Source organism: Lutra lutra, chromosome 7 (assembly GCF_902655055.1).
Source record: "Lutra lutra chromosome 7, mLutLut1.2, whole genome shotgun sequence".
Taxonomy (NCBI): domain Eukaryota; kingdom Metazoa; phylum Chordata; class Mammalia; order Carnivora; family Mustelidae; genus Lutra; species Lutra lutra.
In genome coordinates, this window is record NC_062284.1 from 85,696,856 (window position 1) to 85,723,318 (window position 26,463).

Consider the following 26,463-nt stretch of genomic DNA (forward strand, 5'->3'; position numbering starts at 1 on the left):
TTCTCTCTCTCTTTCTCTCTCTCTCTCTTTCTCTCTTTCACCTGCCTCTCAGCCTACTTGTGGTCTCTGTCAAATAAATAAAATCTTAAAAAAAAAAAACTTGGAAAAAAAATTGTTTCCTAATGATTTATAGCAGTATAAAGGACATCCTAGAAAGGCCATTTAAAAAGACACGAAAATAGTACTCACAGTAATAAATTCCTCTGACAGTTCTGTGCTTACCAAGAGCTGCAAGTTTTAAGAGGTAAGTAAGAACATTTGAAGCATTTTGTCCTATAAGGAAGGGTTGTTTTTGGAATGATCCCAACTTTTTACACAGGGAAAGCAGTGTGCCAGCTACTTCAATTACTTTTTTAAAAAGCAGAAGCATGCGATCCTCTTGCAGTCTAAGGATTTTCTCACAGTTTTATTCATTCCTTTTGACTAAAGTTTCCTAGAAGTGTGTGAGGAAGTGATCTCATAGGTCTTAAATTTCTTGGAACCATTTTTTAAAATTAAATCTTTGAAAGTAATTTTAGCTTGCCCCTTGCCTATGTATATGATTTTTTTTTTTTTTACTTTGGTATCATTATAAGAAATTGTTAGGCATATATGAATTTTACAAATATCTTCAGATTTTAAAAATGCAGCTTAACTTTCAATATACCAGGAAAAATAGTCATTGGCATTTACCATCTGGGTCCAGTGAATCTTCAAATAAAAATATATATATATATATTTAATTCATTTAATGAATAATTTGCCAAGTATAAGGGGGTAGTTCAATTAGAAACTTTAATAAGAATTTAAGCTGTAAACACAATTTTTATTTCATATATTTTGGCTTTGAAGATACATATATACATACATATATATTATATATATACACACATATATATATATACACACACACACACACACACACACACACATATTTTAGAGGTGTATGTATATGTGAAATGAAATATATATATAGACAATGTCAGTTGAATGTGACCAACCACTCATCACTTGCCATGTGTGAACCTGGAACATATCCAGCTTATAAATAGTAACTCCAGATTTCAAATACATTTTTATTAGGTTCAAGCTTATTTATACTGCTGGTTCTTCTTACACTTGCATCATGAAAATGCAAAACTGATGACATGATTTTGTTGAAGAAGGATGGCAATTTCTTCAAAACATTTTAATTTTTAGATTTATAAGCATTGTCACTGACTAGTCCAGTAATATTTTCATTTCCACATCACTTGTTTCCTTTCAGTCACCTTTGTATACATAGCTGTCTTCAGCATTTTTCAACTTAAGAATTGTATCAAGTAGGGGCCCCTGGGTGGCTCAGTGGGTTGAGCCTCTGCCTTCGGCTCAGGTCATGATCTCAGGGTTTTGGGATCGAGCCCTGCATTGGGTTCTCTGCTAGGCGGGGAGCCTGCTTCCTCCTCTCTCTCTGCCTGCCTCTCTGCCTACTTGTGATCTCTATCTGTCAAATAAATAAATAAAATCTTTTAAAAATAAATAAACATTCCTTTAAAAAAAAAAAGAATTGTATCAAGTAAATTTTGGTGCATAAACATCATAAAAAGTGAAAGAATATAGCCACACCGCCCATTTAGCAAAATTAGATGGTCCAGGTCCTTGTAAAATTTGCATGATGAAGCCCATCCTGTTGAATAAGTAGATAAGAATACCAGATTTTCTAACTGTTCTTAGAAATATATGGTTCACTCATCCATTTTTAAGTTTGAGAAAATGATTTAAAATATACAGTCTGTGAATGTACTAAAAATATGATAAAAATAATTAAAAAAAAATAGAGTATACAACCTAGACTTCATAGTCTGAGATTTTGCTTGCATGCCAATCTCATCAGCATTATTAGGGTGTCAAGTACTGCCCTCTGTCTCTTTGCATTTACTTTTTGATTCCTTTAATAACTGTAGAAATTCTTCTGTTAATTTCCTTCTACTCGCCACTGTATCAAAACAAAGAATTCTAAAGTATTAACTATAATCAACGAAAAGCCTTAAAAAAAACCCCAAAACAATAAATTCTAAAGATGGTGTCTCTCCAAATTTTTATATCTTCTTGAAATATAATGCAATACTTTGGGCGATGCTATATGAAAACTGAAGGATGATCATTTATTTTACTATTACATACTATTACATTCTTCTTCTAGGGTATTCCATCATTTTTCCATTTCTTTACTATTTTAGTCTTTTAAAGTCTAGTTGGAAATAATTGATTAGTAATGATTAAATAATTCCTGGGATGATGAAATAAAATATTTGAAAATATGTAGGAAGAATTAAATCACTGAGATCCCATAATGTATCTTAGAGTTATAAAAGGGTCCAGTGGACCTATATGGGAATTAAAGGATATTTTATTCTGTTTTTAAAAGCACATTTTCTCTTTATTCATTGGAGAATATTAAGACTAAAAGTCATGAAATACCAATCTTTATAAAGTTAGAACTGCTCAAAAAAAGAAACCCAGAGCTAAAATTTTGTTCAGTGGACCCACGTAGTATCTCAGTTAAAGTCATGGAGGTGGGGGAGTATTTCCTAGAGAACTAAAAACTTTATAAAGCCTTGGATCACAGGACTTTTCATCAGCCTGGGTCACAGGGGCAGAGTTTTGGCCCATGCTTTCTTTGCCGGAAGTTCCCCTCATTCCTCAAAGGACTGGGTGCACGTGCCTCGCCTCTTTTTGTTCTTGGATATCCTAACACTCAGGCCACAGGTAATTGGTGCAGGGGTAGACAGTTTTGAATATAAATTCTTCTTTTTTCAGATTTTGACTCATAATAAATAAATATGGGACACCAGAGCCAAAGAGCTAGATCAGAGATAGCAGCACCACAGACCTCAAAGTCTTACGCAAAACTAGACTGCAAAGCAGCAGAAAAGAAGACATTTTCAGAGAGGTCAAGCAAAATGAAAAGGATATTCAGAATCCAGGCAACATGACCCAGTGAGGGGGAGACAGTGACAAAATCTGGCTGAACTTCCTACAATTTTAATTACTCATATTCTTTATAACACCCCTTTACTTAAGTTAGAGTTGGGTTTCTGTTTTTTGAAAACAACAAATCCCTAAAACAGAAATTAGTGCTAGCAATGGGATTGCAAGTAACAGACTCTGAGTGAAAAGGAAGAACTAACTGTGGAGTCAAGGCAGAGGGGTGGTGCAAAGATAGGAGTGACAGAAAGGATTCCCTCTTCATGGAAAACTGGTAGAATGGAGGTAAGAGACAGCACAGTAGCTAAGCAATTGTCCCAAATCTCTTGGGACCCCAAACCACATGTCAGTAAAGACAAAGCTTCAGATTTAAAAGTTGTCAAATGTCGAAATGTAGGAATGGGTTAATTCCCTGTGGACGTGATTAAAATGCAGTGGTGAAAAGTCTTCTCTACCAGGTTGTGTGGCTAAAAGCAGATAGGGAAAGACAGGGCTTATGTATCTGTTTCATAAAGGGAAGTCTTTTCTACTAAGACTGTTGAAGACGAGGTTCAGATACTCCTCATGAATTTGGAGAAGCTCAGGGCTCAGGAGCCTAGCAATTGAAGATATCTAGCAGTAGCTACAATAGTCTGTGAAATCTAGCCCTTTTTTGCAGGATAAATATGTTGATTACTATCACCCATGCTAACTCCTGACCCCTAGTAAATCGCTTCCTTAGATTGGAATGTAATCTGTGGAGGGAAGGGATTTTTAGGGCTAGACTATGGAAGAAGTGCTTCCTGTTCTGCAGCCTTTTTCCACTTTGCCTCCTTTATTCTCTTGAGGACAAAGCCATTAAGAACAATGGGTCTAAGAAGAGCCAAAATAACAAAAAACCTGAGGGAATGGTCATTAGGTAGCCTGGTAATCAAGGAAGCAGGCTTAACCCCACAGAAATTCCTGGCATTGCCTTTTAGTCAAGGATGTACTACTCAAGGACAAGGACTGAAAGCTCACTAAAATTCTGGGGCAGTTATCAGAAGAACAAGGCACCTATACCAACTCACAACAATATGGTGTTGGTCCTAGTCTCTTCTGGAGGTTCTGACTCAAGTAGAAAGGTTGCTGGTCCCAGACAATACTTACTGAAGTGGAGAGAGGTCAACTCTAATGCCTTTCAGAAGGTCTGAAGGATGATGGGAAAAGGAAATCCTTCTAATGGACAGATCCTGGGACCGTCAGGCATGATTTAGGAATTTATTCTACTGCCAAGAGGGTCAAGAAACAGACTGGGGACATTTATTTAAGGGCAGACTAGTGACCACTATTTGATCCTTTTTTCTAGATTTTTTTCCCTACCTCTAAGTCAACCTCTTTTTCTAATTGATCATTTTTATGACGTCTTTCCTATTGTATCTTTGGCGTGGTGGTAGTAAAACGTGCTGATACACCCAGAGGAGGTCATTCAGGCAGGATGGGGATTACAACAACCTGTTGGAGACTTGAGGAGCAGCCGCTTATAGCTGCACCTCTAAAACTGGATCACATCAGGCGAGACTGTGTCTTGAAGGAGGATCTGTTCTGCAGAGAATAAAGATGTTCAGGGAATATACCTAGTCCACATCCACCTCTTGGGAATGATTCCAAAGTCCCCATTTTCTACCAGGTGACTCCACTGTCAAGGCTTCTGCAAATGCTTGCGTGAGGTCGTGTGCATATTGCCTGTTTCTGTGAGAAGGTCCTGCCCCGTCGTCCTGGCCACAACTGCCTGAGACCCCTGATCACGCTGAGTGAGCTTCAGTCTCAGGAGCTGAGCTAAAAGATACCAAGAGGTAAGTGGGTTAGTGGAGTTGTGAGGTTCTACAGAACTGGATTCGGAGTTTGCACCATGGCAACTCAAAGGCATGAATGCCAAGGCTATGGAGACAGGGCTAGCATGTTGCCCTGTGTGGAGAAGCAGTAATGTAGAGGCCTTCAGAGGAATCAGTCCACATAGAATAAACCAGACGCATGGATGCTTAGGTGTAAGAGAAAAAGAACCAAGGAGAGAGAGAGAGGGAAAGAGACACAGGAAGAGGGCAAGCAGAAAAGAAGGAAGGTAGGAGACAGAGACAGAACTAGTCACAGAAACAGCCAGAGGCCACTGCAGACACAGAGAAAGAGATGAACTGTTGGTGACCTCCTAGACACCACAATGTCTGGCTATACTTCTTGCAGTTAAATTCCAGATTTCTGATTCTTTTTAACAACTTCCTATTTACAGGCTATTTTAGGTAGATTTCTGATCTCTTGCAGCCAAACAATTCTTGACCTAAATATCTGCTCCTTGACTGTAGCTGCATCTTATTAAAGGTTTAATTTGCAACTATGGAAATACATACACTAACATAACTGGGACACTAAAAAAGTGAGGCTCTTGAGAGAGGGACATTTATGACATCTAAAGACTTTCAAAGACAGACTTGGTTTTATACAGTAGTAACAGCTAACATTTACTGAGCACTTCCCTTGGGCCATTTTCGAAAGCTGTGCATGCATGATCTCACCTGTTCATGACAACTCCAGGTTTTATTATTATTACTGCCGTTTTGTAGATATGGAAATTAAGGTAGAAAGAGATTAACTTGCTCAAGGACACACAGGAAGGGAATAAAGGTGGGATCTACTGTTTATTTACATTAAAACTGACATTTTAAAAAAGTGTATGCATTTATTTAATATTCAGTTGATAAATTTTTGTGAATGCCTCTTATGTACAAAGTTGGATTTAAACTAATGAACTGGTTAACACTGATGTTACAAATATAAAGTCCTTTTAAATATTATTATTCAAAATAAATCTTGCTTTCTGTGGTATACACACACACACACACAGATGTGCTTTCAATTTAAGTTTCTCAATTTCCAGAATACCTCCTTTAAAACAGAAGGGAACACATACTGACAATGCTGTTTTTACTGCCTAACCATTTCAAAATCCACTGGAATATCTGAAGGTAACGTGCTGCACGTGGACTCACACGAAAAGAAACACTGCCTTCAGAGGGAAGCTACACCGATGACTACACAGCCACTGAATTAACTGCAGGGTAAGTTACACGTATATAAAAAAGTCAAATGACAAGAATGAGAAGGGTTTTTCACGGAAGGTGGTGAGTAGCCAGGGGTTCTGCTTCTCTTGATTTTCTGAGCAGGGCTTGTTTGAGGGCACTAATTTTTTCATCAAGTTCAGCCAGTGAGTAGTTCTGCTGTAAACAACAAGAATACAGATTGCTGAATAGGACTCTGAAGTATCTTAATGCAGATAAAGTGCTAAATAAACTATATCTAAAATATGGTAAATGTCTTTTTTTTTCTTCATGAGAATAATTTTTAAACTGAACTATATATGTTGACTACATCATAAACTTAAAGGAATAAAATAACTAAGGTTATTAAGTTATTGATTTTAATAACTTAATGTTTCTTTCTCTTTTCTGATGAGAAAGATCTGGACCTCTCTACTCTCTGAAAGGACTGTAAAAACTTTTTCTTTAACCAACTATTCTCATAAGCAGCAGTAAAAAAATAAACTTTAGGATTAGCTTAACTGCTAGAAATTCTCTTTTGATGGGTCAACTGCAAATCAACTAACTCTCCTGGAAAAAATGGATGCTCTCAAAAATATACTCAAAATTCTACAATTAAAAAAATAAGTAGTATGCTACTCTTAAAAAATAAATCAAAGGCGGGGCACCTGGGTGGCTCAGTGGGTTAGGTCTCTGCCTTCGGCTTGGGTCATGATCTCAGGGTCCTGGGATCAAGCCCCATATCAGGCTCTCTGCTCAGCAGACAGCCGTCTTCCCCCCTCCCTCTGTGTGCCTCTCTGCCTACTTGTGATCTCACTCTGTCAAATAAAATAAATAAAATCTTTAAAAAAATAATCAAAGGGGCATCTGGGTGACTCAGTGGGTTAAGCATCTGCCTTCGGCTCTGATCAAGACCTCAGGGTCTGAGGATGGAGTCTTGCATCAGGCTCCTTGCTCAGCGGGGAGCCCGCTTGTCCCTCTCCCCAGGCCTGCTGCTCCCCCTGCTTGTATTCTCTCTCTCTGTCAAATAAATAAGTAAAAATCTTTCAAGGAAAAAATAAATTAAAAAGTTTTTCAAAGTTTTCTCCAACTTTAATTTCACATTTCTGCCATTAATAGCTACCAGAACCTCACTATTTAAGATTCAACTAATTCATATAGTAGTACTATGGACAGTGGTGGGCTGAAGTCAACATCGCCCAAACACCCTTTTTTTATTTAGATGCTAATTAGTAGTGTCAGCAAAGCAGGGAGGGGGACAGGATGCCTGGCTGGCTCAGTAGATAGAGAATGCAGCTCTTGATCCAGGGGTCCTGAGTCTGACTGCCAAACTGGGTGTAGAGATTACTTAAAAGGTTGGGGGGGGGTGTGCAGCAGGGCGCTGGGGCATCTGTCAATTAAATGTCAGACTCTTGGTTTCAGCTCATGTGATTTCAGGGTCATGAGATCAAACTTCATGGGCACAGGGCTCTGGACTCTGCTCTCAGCAGTGGGGGGTGGGGGGTGTCTACTTGATATTCTCTCTCCCCCCTCTTCTGCCCCTCCTTGTGCTCTCTTTCTATCTCAAATAAATAAATCTTTAAAAAGAGGGGGGGGGTAAATCACCTGAACATTTATTATTTTTCAGCATTTTGTAACTGATACATTTTGCTCCAAGTAACAGCTAGATAGACACTTTCATATTTGGCCCCTCTGAATCATTCCATGCCCCTCAAATAAAATTATTTCTTTAATTCAAGTTCATAAATTTATGCTGTCCCCCTTTTTTTCCCCCAGTCCTAAATGCCAGGTATGATCTAAAAGTAACCAGAGTAAGAACTTTTATTGATAAGGGAGGTGTAAAACTAATCAAACTACTTCAGAAGCCACAAAGAGAATTCAGTAACTTACTTGAGGTGGTTGAACTTTTCTTCTTTTTCCAGAAAAGCTCTAGATTAAAAGTGAAAAAAGTAAGCAATCAATGCTTAGAAAATCTACACAATTTGCATTTACAGACTATTGAACAAAATAGAGAGAACCCTGGCAGAAACAAAGCCCGTAAGTCTCAGCAAGCGCTAGCTGCCACTGACATCTGCCTTCTTGTGTCTTGGAAGGTACCCTCCAAACAATGATATTAAAAGTACATAGTAGTAACACTGAAGCACTGTTTAAGTCAGTTTGAGTAAAAATGTCTGTAACTTAAGTGGACAACATTCTCGCTGACATGCTGCTGAACCTTTTAAACCCTGACCAAGTGAATTTTTTTAGATTTTGTCCTTTGTCTCAAAGAACCACAAACTTCGGAATAGCAAATTAGCATACTGGTACATTTGACAAAGAAACTGCCAATATAGGCGGCAAAATGTTCTCATGAACATTTCTGACCACTGGGATTTAGAAGGGAAGGTAAAAATTCACATTTCCTTTTGTGTCAAAAAGTGTTTCAAAGAGTTTCAAGATATGCCTCTTATCAGTAGTTACAGTAAGTGGGAAATCATTAAGTGTTGGAATTATTAAATATGGGGGGAAAGGTGCTTATATAAACAGCTTCCTTCCTTTGCCAAACTGATCTGGCTACCTGTGATGGGGCCCATAGGCAGGGTAAGGGCTTAATGTTTAATTTTAGTCAGAAGGCTTCTCAGTCTTCTACCTTTCCAAGAGGTGCCTTTTTACACACCTGATTAAAATATACTTCCCCTTGTTTGTCTGTTTATAAGATACTGATAGTTTCCATGTCACTGAGCAATCAGATTATTAACATATCACAAAACCAAACTGAAAAGTATCAGAATCAGGAGAATAAGGACATCAATGATTCAGTACCTTGAAAACAGTAAAATGTGGTCTTTGGGGCTTATTTTAGGTGTAGTGTCTTAAATATTTCCTCCCTTTGAGTCCCATCCCACCACCCTGATTCAGATCTTCATTTCTCCCCAGTGTGGACAATGATGTTTCCTAAACTATCTTCCTTGATTCTAATCTCTCTCCAACTCAGAGTTCATAATACCACCATACAGGAACCTAAATTATAGGTTTCTTTTTCTCAGAAACTTAATTGTGCACTAGTGACACTGGCATTACATACTGGTTAGTGTGCCCTTCAAGGCCCTCCAAAATATGTTTGCAATTTAATTTTCCACCCAGATCCAGCTCTCACCTCATGTTTCAGGCCCACCACGTACTTGGACATGTGGGCGTGTGTACATGCAGCTGACTCTCCCCTCCCTCATTATAGACTAGAGCTAAGATTCTACCTAGTCAGTGCTTTGGAAGAAAGTTAACAGACCTTCAAAAGTCCGACAGTGAATTATCAGCCAAATGCTATTCATTTGTACATTTATTCAATGCCTACTATGGTCTATGTGTTCAAAGACGAACACATAGTTGCCCTTCAGAGGCTCAAAATATAGTGTGAAAAACAGATGTGTAAACATATAAGTGATAGATGCTACAAAATGAACAAAGTGCTATAAAAATTTACTTGTGAAGCAGGTTATATTTACTGTTTCAAGGGTCATAATTTAAAATCAGTAAGTAATTCTTTGGAAATAACTCATAAGGATTGTATGTTTTAAATGGTTTATTAAGTCATGCCCTTAAAAATGTTTAAACATTACCACATTCAAGTCTTTCCATGTTAAATGTGAAAAGTTCTTTAGAATGATTACATTAAAAGGTGCAACAAAACACTAATCTTTGTTATAATTCCTGTTTTATATACATTTTTTGGAGTTTTATGTTTTTCATAACTGAAAAGAAATTCATATAGTCAGTCTGCTTTTGTTCTATGAACCAAATACAATTTATATATTTTTCCTGTCAGCTTTTCTCTTTTCATATGCTGTGGTTTAACGTTACCCATAATAACGAATCTCTATTCAACTATGAGTCTTCCCTGTGTTTAGAGTTCATCTACATTTCAATCTGAATTAAACACATTTCATTTAAAATCTTTTTAGAGTTCAGAATTCAGTTTCTACAAAAATTCAATCCTTAAGAAATTCAATGGGCTCAAATTTTCCTTACTAACTTTAGAAGCTAGAAGACTGTACAGCCTATATAGCCTTTTCTGCACACCTTTAAAAGATATGTAAAAATGTGTAATTGCCACACATGTACTCCTAGCATGAGGATAGTAAGAATGATAAATTACATGTTACATCCTCTGCAGGGTATGTGTATAACTCCTCTCATGCACATGGACATTCCTAGCGCTGGATCTACTGCAAGCAAGGAGTGCAGCTCCTAAAGATGGCACATTCATTCTATTATGCATGGGTGACTATGAGATCTTCCTTCCCTTTGGGCCTGTGCCATATTTATTCAGAGGCCTTGAGGACAGAGTTAATTTTAAAGCTTTTCAGTGTTTTGTGCTTTCTTGCAGCTCACTATTGACTTGACATGTCATTTCCAATACTAATCCAAAAGTGATCCTTCTAATAAAATATATATTGTTTAATCGAATTGGAAATATTTTTTTAAAGTACCAGTTTTATCACAGGTATGGTAACCCAACACATCCAGGCCAATTCTGTTTACATTTGTAATGCTGCCAGCTGCTGAAGTTAGGCAGTCACTGAGTTGCAGACTTCAGGCCTCTGATAGTCTTAGTGTTCTTACCTATTCTGTGTTTTAACCATCACCTCTACAGACTCTCCCAATTATACAAGTCCTACTCTTGAAAAACTTACCTGATATTTCTATCTGCATATCCTGATAGGACTTTAAATTCACATTTCCTCCCCAAGTATCTCCTTCAGATTTTATTTCTGTCAATGATGGTATATAATTTTTCCAATCAGAAAGTGGATTCACCCTTGCTCTATGTCTCTTTCCACAGCCAATCAATTATCAGTATTTGTCAACTTTTTATTTCCTACTATCTCTTGCATTAATCTTTTCTATTCTCACTCTCTTGTCCTTAGTTCGGGATCTCACTTCACATCTAAGCTAGTATAATACTGTCTCCTTAATCTTAGTCTCTTCCTTCTCATCTACCTTCCAGAACAGTATTAGATAAATCTTCCAAATAATGTGCTCAAGTTACCTCCCTGCTCAAATGCTTTCAACAGCATTTAAACTTTAAATATTTTAAACTTCTGGGTATAGCAGTTAAGGTCCTCTATAATCTGACTATTTTACCTCTAACCAAATAGTCTAAACATTTTATGCTGTGTATAAGAGATCCCCCAAAACAAGATAATGATTTGAAGGGCTGTTCTTTTGCTAACCAAGTTCAATAACAGGTAGATGTTAAGCTTTGTAAGTCAAAATCAAAGAGATTAATGAAGAAGCAAGATCTCTCTGGAGGCATCTAATACTGTGATACTCTTTTGTAAGATCAATTCTACGTTAACAAGGACTACATTAACAAAGTATGAAATTGAACTAGAAAAGTAACCTGCCTAGGGATTACTTAATGAAGGCAGCTTGAATGGGAACAATGTATAGTAGACTGTTATAAGAAAAAGCATACTTTATCAAGTTTTCTGGGAAGATACATTCAAAGAATAATCCTAAAATTGGAAAGACCTTTGTAATTATTTAGTACAACCAAGAAATCTAAATTAGACAACTGAGAGCCAGAGGAACTGTATGATTTATTTACATTTATGCAGCTACTTCATTCGTGGTTTCTGAAACTAAATAAATGCTAATGGTTACTGAGGTTTACCATGTGCTAGGCAGTGTTGCTAAGTGCTTGACTGGTATTATCTCATTTAATCCTTGCTTCAGCCCTTAGAACTTTAGTAAACCTCATTTGAGGGGAAAAAATCACTGAAATTCTTTCTCTACATTTTTGAACTTTGGGTTTCATTGCTCACTTTTGTTATATAACCTGCCTTCTTCATCTGGAAATACTTCTTTTCTGTACCTTACTCTAATACCCAGTTTGCCACTTTAGAAAAACTGCTGGTGTACCTAAATAATTTTAATATTTTTACCAGTGACTTATAATGATTCATGCTAATGAGTTACTTTACATAGTTTTTCAGATAGGAGTTTTAGTAAAATTTTCACTAAAAACTTAGTAAATTAAAAAATTTTGTTCCCTTTTACATGATTTAGTTTTCTAATATGGTGCTGCTTAAAAAAAGAAAGAAAACCAAAAATAAATAAAATTTAAAAATAATCAAAAACAAAGAAGAAGAAAGAAAGAAAACCAATCCTCAGAAAAGGCAGGTGTTATGTATAATCACCCCAAAGACTGCGGAAAATAACACAATCAGCTCAGGATCGCTTGTCTAAAACCTGCTGATGTGACAGAGAGACACTTATCAGCACAACATTGTTTCTTAATGTCCCTGGAAAAGAGAATAAGATGAATGAATAATAAGTGCTAGAATGAGGAATTAGACAAATATTGACTAGTCTTTCAAAAAGTTGGTGGTTAAGGTAAAGAAAAAGATAGGGTGGCAGATTCAGGTGTTGTCTAGTATGGAGGAGAATGCAAACATGTGTGAGCTGAGGGAAGGAGTCTGTGGACAGGGAGGGATTAAAGAGACAGAAGGGTAAATGACAGAGCAGGGTCCCAGAGGAAGCCTTTGTTCTACAAGAAGGCATGTTCATAGTGACAGGATTGACAACTACCTAGGCTGATTTATTATGCTATGGAAATGGCTCAAGTTTGAGAATCTGGGTAACATATAATAAAAGGACCCCTTAAAAAAAAAAAAAAAGTGAGTCTACAAATAATACAATGTTTAGAATCACAATTTTTTTAAAAACTAGGTAACTCCCTACATAGGACTATGTTCATTGTTGAATTATTAAAATGGCGTTTCACCTGTAAGCAGATAAATGAACATGATGAAGCATCGCAAGATAAACTCTATATATAGATAGATATATAGTTTTTTTTAAAGGACACTTATACTTACTACAGATTGGAAATATTCAGGAGAGATTCCTTCCAGTTCCAGGATTTTATCCTCAAGTTTTTTAATTCTCTGATAAATGTCTCTTGGCACTGGACCACCTAAATACATTTAAAAAAATTCTGAAATACTATTGAATAATTCTTCTTGCAAATTCTGTTCTTAAAATTCCATGCAGGGGCACTGGATGGCTCAGTCAGTTAAGTAGCCAACTCCTGATTTTGGCTCAGGTCATGATCTCAGGGTCCTGGAATCAAGCCCTGTGTCAGGCTCCCTGCTCAGTGGGGAATCTGCTTCAGGATTCTCTCCCCCTCTGCTCCTCCCACTGCTCTCTCTCTCTCTCCAAAACAAAAAGCAAAACAAACAAACAAACGTGCAAAGAAGATACTTATGCAGAGGAATGGGAAATATTTAAGCCTGAGAAGATAATGAACAAGAGTAAAATAAAACGAAATCCTTAGTTCACATTTTCAATATTATACACCATGGGGTGTAGTATTCTTTTGCACCTCTCCTCCAGCCCCATTTATGCTTCCTATTTTGCCAGTTTTACTTGTAAATTCATTACAAGCTACTGAAGAGTTCCTGTATAGAACAGTGTGTACTTCTGATAGATTTGGATAGTTACTTGAGAGGAAAATGCATAGGGACACCTAACAGCCCAATTCAGTGACTGCTCTATGTATTTATCACTTTCTTTAATTTCTGTTTCTCCTTACATGCCCCATTTCCTCCTTTAACCTAAAATAATATTAAAGAGGAGCTTTATCATAATTCTTACCTAACAACCTTTCTGTGGAGGGGGAAGATGAATTAAGGTTACTCAAATTTCAGGTTATGATTATATTCCAAATCCTCTTATTTCTCACACCACAACATGACCATTCTGTCTAGACTCCCACCATCTCTTTATGGATACCACCATCTCCAAATTGGTCTCCATGTTTTACCTTGCTCTCATAGCCTATTCTCAATACAGCAGTGACCCTTTTTAAAACGTAAAAGTCAGAGAGTGTCATTTCTCTGATCAAAACCTTCTAGTACTTTTGCATCTCACTCAGATTAAAAACCAGAGCCTTTACAGTAGTATCCAAGGTCCTCCACAATTTGGACATTCTCTCCATACCCTTATCATTCTAGCCACTTGATTCCTTTTTTCTGTTATTCAAGTAGGCCGAGTATTCTCACACCTGTGATTCCTCTACCTCCATATACACAAGGCTTGCTCTCACCAACTTCAGGTCTGGGCTCAAAAGTTACCTTATCAGCAAGAACTTCTCTGACCACCCTTTAAAAAGTACTAATGATACCACCTATCCCACCCCACTGCAATCCCTGTCCTTTCTCTTATTTTTTTTCAAACCATTCTTATTACCTGACAGCCCTATTTTTTTTTAATTTATTGCCCATTTCTCCACTTTAATATAAGCTCCAGGAGGGCATAATTTTGTTCTGTTCATTAGGTATGGCTGTGCACCTTGTGCACTGCACAAACCTAGGAACCATCAGTTCACAAACTATACAGGTGCTCAATATTTACTGACTGAATACATAATTAGATAATCATTATGCAATTAAAACATATCGGCAAATTTCCTATCAAAAATATCAACTTGTTAAGTATGAAAACTCTAGAAATAGATTTCTTTTTTGAAAATGTTTATTTCAGGATCTGGGTCATTCTTACTCTTGAGTAAGGTAAAATGAGTAATGTATTTAATTGACTTTGCTCTTGCTGCCCCCTTTACCTAGAATGCTCTATGGCTCATCTCTGTATCTTTCAAGAGCCAGTTCAAGCTTCACTGAGTCAGTGGAGCATTGCCTTCACATGGAGGCTCCTTGTGCCCCACCATATACGCTTACCTCATAGCACCATAACATTCTACTTCAATATTATTCTTTCTTCCAGATAACAAGTTTCTTGAAGCTAGGGACTGCAACTATATCATTTAAGTATCCCTTGTGTCTGAAACAGCATTTGGCACACAGGAGGCATTCAAAAGATATTTTTCATAATTAACTACTTGATACTATTAGACTTTTAAAAATACATATATATAGAGAGAGAATGAGAGAGCCCGTGCAAGCTGGGGGAGGGAGGGAGTGGCAGAAAGAAAAGAGAGGTGGCTCGGGGGTTGGGGCGCAGAATCCCAAGCAGGCACCATGCCCAGTGTGCAGAACCCAACAGTGCTCAATCTCATGACCCTGAGATCATGACCTGAGCCAAAAATTGAGTCGGACGCTTAACCGACTGAGTCACCATGCCCTGATACTGTTAGACTTAATAAGCTAGTCCATCTTTTTATACAGTTGTTTTGTTAAAAATGCATTTCGTTATGGGGGAGAGGATTAATTTTTAATGCTAACCTCTTATTACCCTTGAAGTTTTTCTCAGTCTTATCTTCTTCTACTTCCACTCGGGAAATACTCCAGCAAGACTGGACTCAGAAATTCCTTAATTTATGTGCCTCAGTGCTTTTTGCAGATGTTGTTCCCTCTTTTTGGAATAATTTGCTCCTGCCTGCTGAAAAATTCCCAACTAATCCTTCAAGAGTGCAAATGTCACTTTACCAGGGGTACCATCTCTTGACTTCCCCTGAGAGAGCTAAACACTAACTTTGTGTACCCACTGTACTTTGCATATGATGTGAAAAGGTGAGATGAACAATCGTTCATTTAAAAACTCATGAATACCTGTTTTGTACCAGAAACTGCACAAGCACAAAGTTAATGAACATGACTGTCTGCTCTTGCAGACCTTACTCTCTAGCAAAGGAAACAGGTATTAAACGCACGCAACTGTGATAACTGCTATAAAGGATGACAGGGAGTACCAAGTGCTATTGAGACTACAAGAAAGGGGAGTCCGTATCATCTGAGATCAAGAGGGGAAAGTGTGGGCAGGAGAGAAAGCCTGGGTCAGGGCCCTAGGACAGCAAAATGAGTGGAAGTTAGGAAGCCCAGAGATGGGGCTGGAACTATAGATGTAGATCATGCCACTTAAAATTATAATCCCCTCCCATCCCAAGATCCCTTCTCTTCACTTTATCAAGCTGCTTTATCTGTAGCTCTTCTTGTGTAACATATAATTTATATACCAGAATTTTTGTTCACATGTATTCCCGGTGCCTAGAATAGCACCTGGCTTATTTTTGTGGAATGAATGAATAAATACTAAGTTTGGTATGCATATAAGGGTAACAGGAAACTATGAAAGAATTTTTAGCTGGGGAGTGGCAAGATCAGCAAATCAGAACTTCAGGAAAAGCAATTTGGCTACTGGTATAGAATTTGTCTTGAGGAAGAAGTCTAGTGGCAGAGCAACCAACTGATATCCTTTCATCAGTCCGAGGTAGAGAACACAGTGACTTCAACTAAAGTAGTAGCTGTGGAAGTAGAAGTGGGTAGATCTGAGCAATATTTAGAAGATAGAATCAACAGGATCTGGTAACTAAATGGGGAGGGAGACTCAGGCTTTGCAGACAGTTAAGACTGAGGTTTGATTCCTACTTGTCATTACCACCTTGGGCATGGCTTGAGGTCTCTGAACTCATTTTCTTTATCTGACAATAACGGCACCAACACTCACAAGGGTACTGTTAAATATTAAGTGAGTTGACAGGGATAATACTCTGAGAGTACCTGGCACTTAGTATTATTCAATAAATGTTAGTTCACTTCCCCTAAGGCATTTACTGATCTATATATGCTTATCCTGACTGAAAGATCATTGAGGACTAGGATCACACTTAGCAATACTTTGTACCTAGCACAGTGAGTGATAAGAATGAGACCCAGTCGTTAAGTTATGAAATTGGTGGCAGGAAAAAGATTATGTTAATTTTCAGCTGTGACTTAATAAACTGAGAATGTCAGGATCTACTTGGAATCTATTCCCATTCTACTAACAGTCTCAAGTTGGTGAGAAGTGTAAGAGTAGGAAGAAGAGCATAAACACATGAACTGTAGATTCCTTGAGAGTACGGGCTATGCTTATTCATTTTTGTACCAACCAGAACAATGTTTTGTACATGGCAGATCCTCAGTGGAAATTCTGTAACTAAATAAACTGAGTTTAACTATTTGCCAAGGTACATTATGGGGCACCACCCAGCACTCTGCTTACCTGTCTGCAATCGCAAGTGAGCCTCAATATTTTGTAGTCGTTCTTCGACAGCCTGATTGCCACAATCTCGGAGCAAGCTGTTAGGTTTATGACCTGACCCCTGAATTCCTTCAGGTCTCGTCTGTGGTCCATATGTATTCACAACTCTAGAAACTATATTAAGAAACTTTTGAAATATAAATTTAATAGGCTTAAAAGTCAGAAATTCTAACAGTATTTCATGTTCTTTTCATAAAATCCATCTGACCATCAACCCAAGTAAGAAGGCAAGACTTTTTGTTTTAAAATATATAAAATTTAGATAGGAAGTGATACCTATTTCATTTTGCTTATAATTTAGAACAAGCTTCTGTCAATGATGAAGATATATAGTGTGTTCTTACCTTTTACATGACTTTTAAATCCCGGGTAAGGAGTAAAAACAGCATCAGTTCTTGCACAGCTGTTTTCTAAGGAGGATTTAGATGAGTGTAAGATATTCTTAACTTCAAATGTATGAGATTTTGATAGACTCCTAATAGTTCATATTAACATACGACTAGTAAGAGAATTATCATTTTAAATAATAGTAATTAAATCACCATCTCATACAGGATAAAATACAGTGAACTTCCCCCTTTAAAATTTATAATCTTTAATCTTACCTAATCTTCAGATTTGCATACAGAAAAGTCCTTAGCACTCAATGGCACAATTTAATTTTTAATAAATACCAATATTCCCCCAAACCATCTCGGTCTTTAGAGAAAATATTTTATAGAGAGCACTTAATTCTCTATATGCCAAAGAGACATTATTCCATTTATTTCATCAGAGAAATAAATTGAACTCATTACTTTTACTGAAAAACCTTAAAAAATTCAGCATTTTAATATTATTTACTGATCAAATTAAGGATCATCTAATAAAGATTAATTATACATTTAACACATTTTTATTTCAGAACTCCACACAAAAATAGATCTTAAAACCTCAAGAATAACACATACTTTTCCACTTTACTTAGGTTTCCAATGCTAATTTAAAAAAATCTCTACCAAAAGTTAGCTATCTCTTTCCAGACCACTCTTTTCAAAAAATGCAATTTAGGAAAAAGAAGTTGTAAAAATTTGTTCCAATTTTTTTCTAAGTTGAAAAGTGTATTTTTTTTTTTTTTTTTTCAAATTAGGTATCAAAAGATAAATTACGAACCCGGAGGAAAACTGGAAAAATGTTAACATAATATAAAAATGTTTCATAATATTTAAAATGACATTAAGTAAAACCATGCACTGCAGTAAATTTCCTGGAAAATTCCCTTGATTTTTAATAAAAAATAGATGGTAAAAGAGATACTGAAAGAAAATTTTTTCCCTATGGAATTAAAAAAAATCTATTGTTTATACTTAAGTCAGATTGACAGGTATCAAAGGAATACACTAACACATTACAATACATTCATGTTTTTTTTTTTCAGTCTGAGTTTCCTAAATAGGTCTGCTGACAAATCAAATTGTGTGAACATAATTCCAAATTCATCTTTTATATATAGGTACTAAACAGAATCATTTTCTTCTTCTTTCCTTTTTCTTTTGAGACACCTCAATATACGTTTAAAGGGCCATCACTTCTCCATTCTCTTTCTCCCATTTCATGGGGCTAAGGGTTAAAAAAAGAAGCTATCATCCATTCCAGAGTTATATTCCAAGTATACAGATTAACTGACCCATCAGTGAGAAATTCAGCATGGTGTGAAGATAGTGAATGTGTGAGTGCTAGTCACTCTCCACAGCAATTCTTGCTAGCACTGTTTTGAGCCAGCAAGGGATTGAATGGGCCAAGGAATCCTGCTGAGCATTTCAATTCTTGTCAATTTCTATCCCCTGGTGGTTTATAATAATAGAGTTAGCAGGGAGAACAGAGGAATAACATTAGTGACACATGTGCTTGCTCCCTCAACAAACCCTTTCTCATGGGTTGCCTGCAGTTGGATGGACTGTAGTACCTGAGATTGTGCCACTACTGTACCTATTCTGAAAAGCTAACAGGAAAATAATACTAAGTCTACGCATGTATAATGTTAATAGCAGAAAAGGCTGAATTTAGGACCCACTTGAGCCTGTATTATTTCATTATCAAGAGAATCAGTATACCAATGTAAGAGTCAATTCTAGGTTCATTTGACAATTCTGTATTCATAATAATTAGCTAAGAGATGTCAGAGGCAACATGAAAAATGTTCATTCCAATTAGGAACTCTTTTCCATAATTTTTTCTAAGAACTACTTGTTCTGATTATTACTATGATGCCTGAGAAAGATCTATGCCAGTGCTTTGCAGTATTTTGTATTCTACAGCATACATACAGATCTGTAACTACACTATAGCATCAAGTAGAGAGGAAAAGGAGAATCTTATGAAAAATAGCAAATGTATACACTATGAGAAAAAGGAAAAAAGCGTAAGACACCATAGTCTTGATGACAGATTGCTTTTATCATGACAAACATTTCCGAAAGCTCAGGAGTAGTGAGAAAACTGCTCCCTCTTGAGGAGTATTAACTTTACTAAGTTTACTTATATATTAACATAATTTCAAAAATACATTTACAGGCTCAAAATTTATATAGTTTAGTTCCTTCTTATTAGTGAGACTGAAAAATGCTGCCACCCATACTTCATCTTCATTTCCCAAAGGAACTTTAAAAAAGAATCTTCGCCTGTGGTAAACATTAGCCCTTTTATGTCCACAATTATTTGATTTTGGCATAACCAAAACGAAACCCATTTTGCAATGCAGTCTTATTAAACAGAAAGAATTTCCACTGCTTTAGTCTCTAAATAAACCTGTGAAATAAATTGTGACTTAATGTTATTCATTTTTAAAAACAAATGAAAAATCAGAGCAACTCTAAAAACTGTGCTTAAAATCCTATGAAAATTAACTTCTTCCAGGTAGTTACCTTGATTACAATCAATAACATTGCAAAATTCCCTGACGTTGTTTTCATTGATTTCGGCTTGCTTTCTTTCAATAAATGCAGATATTCGTCTGTCAATCTATAAACAATAAGTATGCATGTTTTAACAGTTGGAGCATAAGATTTAAAATAATACTCCCCCCCCAAATAAAACCTTCTTACTTCTGCTTTTCCAGCCTTTATTTGAACTACTTCTGGATCATAATGGATCTGTGTCTTTTTCACATCTCCTAAATCACAATCTTTGTGCTTTTCTTCCTCTTGTAGGTCACTAATGGGAAATTTGGCATTTACTTCATTCTTGTTCCCCGTTTCTGTTTTTTCTATCTCTCCAACAACAGTTGTATTCTCCTCTTTAATCAGAGGCTGCAGCTTTGCTAAAAAAGGCTGAGAAGAACAGAATTCCATCTGCAGAGGTTCAAACTAATCAAAATTAATTATACATTTAACATTTATATAAATTTCTGTTAAGTAAATGCAATATTTAATATCAGTTACATATAAAAAGTTAGCTTATCAGTATACATAGATCTGATCACATGTAAGTGTTTGCTTGTTCTCTGCTATTGTGACCATTATCATTTGGTATAAATCTGTTAAAAAAAGATAGAAATAAAAAAAACCTGAGGAAATTTAAAATTTTCTTTGAGGGAATCATTCTGTCACTCATCTTTTATTTTGTGCCAAATCAAAGCCTCAGCCTCTGGCACCAATGCCACTTAATTAACATGTCATTCAAATGCCTCCTCAGAACACTAAGGCTTAGTATTTTTCCTCCTTAACATGAGAGCCAGTGCTCTCACTCAGCAAAGCCCTGCATTATCACTGTATCACTGGAGATTCTCCACTTGAAACTGCAGTTGGCCAAAGTGAAGGAGAGAGCAGAGACATGAAATATATAGGTGTTATGCTGAGTGAACACTTAGGCTTTTCCTGACATGGCAAGATATCTTCTTGGGTCATGAAATTAAATTTTTAAAAAAGAAAATGAACAAGGGAAAAAAAAAACCTACCAAGATCCACAGCTGGGAAGAGATATATGCCTATCACTATAGTAGAGTGGGTTAAAAAAAACAACAAAAAACAACCCTATTGTATAATGTAAATTATACTACTCAAAACCACCCCCCCTTAATCAGGCCTCAATTGAGTTCTATCGCTCATTATTTCTGTCCATTAATATCAGGGTTAACTATTTCAACATGAAACAGAGTTAAAATTTCCCATAAAGTCACTAAACAGAGGGCTGAAAATTAATGTTTATTCCATTAATCAAAACACACCCATAGTTGTCAATGTTCCAGTTATTTTTTTCATACCTATAATTTTGCTTCTGTTGTTTACTATACCAAGTACTCTTCTGGAACCTTAGAACATCTTAATAGCAGTAAAATGACCAATCCAACAGTTCTTCCACTTACCTTTTGACACTTCATATTTTATACTTTGGTTAGAGATAAACTGCAAACTTAACAACAATTATAATTGTGAGATGTTCAATTGGAAACCAGCAAGGTCATAATACCATTCAGTTATTGAACTGAAATATTAAAAAATATAACAGTACTATTATAAATAACTCAATGTTGATTTCTAATATAGAGGATGAATTATTTCAAACTGTTAAGAAAAAGAAAAGATAAAATAGTGACTGGCTACTTACTAAGATGAGACATTAATGTCACAGAAATTACTTTCTTTTTAAAAACTATGCTGAAACTGTTTAATTGCAATAGACACTCCAGGATGTGTCATGCTGGGATAATGCCACTTCTTGAACCACTGAAAGCACTCCATGAGCCTCCAAACTCACCCAAGGCATGGAATCATTATCATAGCATGACACACACCTGCCGTGTCTTATTGCTTAATTATAACCCACCATAGATGCAACTGTATTGAATTTTCAGTGCAAGTCTAGAATTGAATAGAACTGCATTCATTCAGTCTTCACAGCCACATCGGCCTATTGGACTATATTCCTGAGACTGTCCAGATCACTATATAAATTAACAGATTTGGATCTAATCTGGCTGAAGTAACCATTTATTGATAACACTGTTAATACAGTGGTAAGACAGAACTGACAAATACTCTAGCTTATAATTTAACTATAATTAATTTCTATTCTCAATACTGACTTAATGTTTTTAACAAGAAATTTACCTGTAAATATAAAACATGTTGCTCAAGTGCACTAAAGAGCAAAGCGGGCTGGAATGCTGAGAGGCTCTGGAGCTTGTTCCAATCGATTGTAATTTTCACCACATCATCTCTGAGGTTAAGCTTCAAAGGGGCAAACGAGCAACATCACAAAAATTACATGATTAAGCTGTGTATATGGGATGTCACAAAAATAATATTCTTTAGAGTAACATGCCTATTTAGCTCAAAGTTACCAGATTTTTAATGATACATTAAAATGCTCTCATTACCGTTTTAAAGGGCCAAGAAAGGTGTAATCTTCATTAAAAAACCAATGACCTCTCATTCTAATTCATTTCTTGGGTCTGTGTAATGGGACCATCTTACAGGTGAAACCATCCATGAAAGATGGAAAGATGAGGCTTTTTTGATACTTCATTTTCTAAAACCTTTGGATGAGGGCCAAGATAGGCTTGCCCTATTCAGTACTTCTAGCTCAGACCATTAAACAGAAGGGGAGGCACATTTATGAAACTTCTGATATAAACATTCCTTTTTGTTAAATATGTACACAAAGACATAACTGATATATATCACTACTCTGATGTTTTCTGAATCACATTTTTATTATTTTCAACTTTAAACAATTTTAAAATAATTTAAATCAACATTATTCATACATATTATAAAGTCTAGGGATAAATGGCAACATGTTTATCTACTTCAAATAAAAAACTACAATTTAGCTGTGGAAATTTAAAGTGAAAAACAAATACTCTTCCACAGTAGTGAAATAAATGGTCAGAGACTGAATAAAATGGCCAGATCTTTCACTAAAAGTATTTTCTAATACTGTGTGAGGGCTTGTCATATAAAACTTCTTATAAGTTGGCTATGTGTGACCTATTAGAATAAAATTATATATAGAAAACTACCAAGAACCTACACATAAAATTAATATCAAAATCAGTGGATATTTTAGAGGGAAAGCCTCTAACTCCAGGCTTTCAAGCAAATAAAAGTGAACCTCCCAAAAAAAGAAAAAAAAAAAAAAAGTGAAACTCCAAAAACTTTTCTAGGGATATGCATTTATAGCATACTATAAAGATACACTGCATGGTAGGATTAAGTTTATTGTTTTTTCAGAAATCTTTTATTAAAAGTCATGTTTTCTAAAACAAAATAAAGGCAAATAGTACATTAGTTCAAATATAGATGCTATGAGTTGTGATTAGAAAACAAAAAGATGAATCACTGTACAAAGAACCAGAGATCCAAAGTTACCAAAAAAGGCACTGTACTGAATAAATACTATATGACAAAAATTTACCACCCTTTGCATGAGACAAGACAAGAAACATTTAAAGTACATATCAGATAAGTATAAAGAAATAGGAAGTTTTGGATAGGCTGTACTGGCAAAGATTAGTTTATAATCACTACGGTTTCACATTAGATTACTGCATTAATCTTATATTTTTATATTAATTAATTTATATTAATTAATTATATAATTAATTAATGCTCATAAAAATTTCATTAGACAAGAACTTACATATGGAAGTAAACTATTACTGCACTTCTACAGTCCTCTAAGACTATTAAAATCAGTTGATAACAAATTTATGGATAGAGTTTAGGGATAACACAGACAAATCCTTAACCAAAATAAAGCATCAAGTTTTCTAAGAAAATAATAACTTACAGAAAATAAACCGTAATGTTGGGATCATACTTTCCTTTCAATTTAACATAATTATGTAAGCCTTTCAAACACAATTAAAGATAACTTGGTTTTTTAAGAAAACCACATAATAATGATACAGATTAACTTTAAAATTGTCCCAATATATCAACTATTTATTCAACAAATTCCCTATTAGTAATGAGTTCTCTGCACTTTTACCTTTTGTACTTGTAATTGTAAATCATTCACTCAAAAATGTATTAGTCTTACATTAATATAGACTAAGTTTGCATTTTCAGTAAAAACTTAAAATTAGTATGAAACTCCAAGCTAACAATAAATAATGCTTCCAACTTGATAAAATGAGCCATGCAGAGGCAAGCAATAATGTTAAAATCCATAAATTTGAAATCTGGAATACTTTTTAACATTCAGTTTTAGGTTTCCTATTGAGGAGAGCCAACAATATAATGATAGTATGCAGAATGAAATTTAGGCATATTCAAACTTTTTTTAACTTACATTTTAAAAAAACATCCTGTAAACTTGTTGCAAAAGTAAATAGTGATTTCCTCCAGGGGCAATTTTATAAGTATTATGGCTTTCATTCTTACCTTTAAATAATACATCTCAAAATATAGAGAATATAAAAATGGTTAGTATTTAATTAATGAGAATGATTTAATTTCTTGACATTTGTACAGATGGGTCCTTTACTGTGTCACGTAAACTTTCCAAATATTTACTCTAAACATTTTTGACAGGTGACATAAGTGAACTTAAGTCATGAAATATATATATATATATATATATATATAAAGATTTGTAAATGAGATTTAAAAATTCAGTATTTAATTTTCAAAAGAAATGTTTAAATTGTTTCTTAATGTTACTTTAAAAAAAATCTCACCACTGAAAATAAAACTTCCGTAAATTATAGGTGAGCATAAACTTTTTTCATCCTGACATTAAAACACAAATAAACCTTAAAATTCTAATGTCCAGCACATAAAACGTTCTTAAACTACTAAACTATTACAGGTCTTGGGTGATAAAGCTAAAATATTAATGTCCCAGGTCTTTAAAAAATTTTAGTAAGTCCGTGGCAAACAACTGAGCTCAAAAGTTAGAACTTTTAGCAGATCTATTAATAATTGTTGTTACACCAAACAAAATTTTAACTTAGAGTAATGACAAACATATTAGGATTTTTAAAAATATTGAAGTAACGTTTTAAAAAATTTATTCTCCATCCACCCACGGCTTTTAAAAATATATATATATTTTTTTACAAATCAGACAAATGTTCGCCTTCATAAAGGAAGTTAACACTGTGCCTCCTACAGGCACTAGTACCAACCCCGTAACAAACTTTTTGAACTGGAAAATATTCCAGGATACAAGAGAAAAGATTTCCTTTTTAAAAGCAAGCAAACTTATTTTCAAGTTCCTAATTTATAGTATGCTTTCCATTTTACTTCATGAAACAAAATAGTGACTTGATCGGAATAGAGTGTAAGGAGTACTTTCATTTAAATCCAATTTATTATGACATTTCTGCAGAAGCTATTTAATCAGCCAGTTAAATTAGTTAATAATTAAATGACGATTAAACAACAGTTCTGATGCAAACTGTATCAACCATGGATAACTCATCCAACTTTATGCAAGAAGTATCTACATTAATTCCTTTTATTTTCCTCCCTCTATGAAAGGGTAAGAGATGCACAAAACATCCAGAAGGAAAAAAAGAAATAAACTAAGTGACTCCTAAAAGCAAGTCATCCAAAAAAAAAAAAGCGGAGAGACCTTTTCCAAAACTCTCAGATCGTACAAACCTATCAATTTCTATAATGAATTCACTGAAGGAAAGGGGATCGTGAGTGCCCGGCACCTTCCAAAACCCACAAAGCTTTTTACACATTCCTTCCTTCTCTCAAAGCATGTTCTTCTCGGAGCCAGGTTTTTCACTTACACTATACTCTCTCACTTTTGGGGAGAAGAGTTGCAAGGAAATCTGATCTGCAACCCATCCTGAACTAAGCCCGTATGGCGATCCTCACTCCGACTGCAGACCGCTGGGCTCGGGCTCCTCCTCCGGCCTCAGACACTGTCCAGGTCCCAGGCAGGCCTCCGCAGCCCCCCGCCTCCGCTAGAGGAAAAAAGGGGGGAGGGGCCGGATAGTTTCCATACCGCTACTCCCACAGATCACCACTCACTTGTCCCACCAGGCTATGCAGAGAGCGAAAGATTTCGCAGAGCACCTCTTGGGAGAGATTGGGGCTGCAGCTCCGCTCCAGACTCCTGTCACCACTGCTCGAGAGACTAAGCTCAATGGCAGCAGCCATGACACCTTCGCAAGCTACCCCCTCCACCACCAACTTGTGCTCGCAAGCCCCCCCTTCCTGCTTTTGTCGCCGGAAGATGACGTGAAACCACAGCGTCTAATTTAGAACGGGCCTTTGAGGACCCACCTCTCGTTATGATTGACAAGCCGATGCACCAATCAGGTGCAACTATATCGTCACGCCAAAGACTTGGAGCAGGTAATTGCGGACCCGAGCGAAGCTGGCGTATAGTATTTGGGATGGTGGTTGGAGTGGTGGTCTGCTGAGGGTTAGCATCTGAAGACTATCTTGATTTTTAGATGTTCCTTATGAGCGTTGGTAAGAGGAAACTTAAAGTTAAATGT

The 26,463-nt window shown here is 35.9% G+C and overlaps 1 protein-coding gene and 2 long non-coding RNA genes across 14 annotated transcripts in view; 2 read left to right on the forward strand and 1 right to left on the reverse strand.

The window, feature by feature from the left end:
• LOC125104205 (uncharacterized) overlaps positions 1-4,754 on the forward strand; it is a 160,626-nt gene extending 155,872 nt beyond the window's left edge. The window contains exon 3 of the long non-coding RNA XR_007128615.1: positions 4,595-4,754. This is a non-coding gene — a long non-coding RNA (uncharacterized LOC125104205). The remainder of the gene's footprint in view (positions 1-4,594) is intronic.
• MBIP (MAP3K12 binding inhibitory protein 1) lies at positions 750-26,185 on the reverse strand. Of its 12 annotated transcripts, none has more exons than XM_047736682.1 (9): positions 25,991-26,185; positions 22,106-22,225; positions 20,102-20,347; positions 19,922-20,018; positions 17,363-17,428; positions 16,980-17,132; positions 12,857-12,954; positions 7,887-7,925; positions 750-4,509 (listed from the first exon to the last, which is right to left on the reverse strand). In XM_047736682.1, exons 1-9 carry the CDS (start codon positions 26,117-26,119, stop codon positions 4,471-4,473), a joined length of 987 nt encoding a protein of 328 aa, XP_047592638.1. In that variant the 5' UTR covers positions 26,120-26,185; the 3' UTR covers positions 750-4,470. The 12 variants fall into 12 exon arrangements, with proteins under 12 accessions (XP_047592638.1, XP_047592640.1, XP_047592639.1 ...); XM_047736681.1 differs by lacking the exon at positions 750-4,509 and adding an exon at positions 5,585-6,176 and having other exon boundaries at positions 20,102-20,326; positions 26,036-26,185; XM_047736680.1 differs by lacking the exon at positions 750-4,509 and adding an exon at positions 5,585-6,176 and having other exon boundaries at positions 26,036-26,185.
• Positions 25,660-26,463, forward strand: part of LOC125104202 (uncharacterized) — a 68,709-nt gene continuing 67,905 nt past the window's right edge. Inside the window, exon 1 of the long non-coding RNA XR_007128612.1 lies at positions 25,660-26,317. This is a non-coding gene — a long non-coding RNA (uncharacterized LOC125104202). The remainder of the gene's footprint in view (positions 26,318-26,463) is intronic.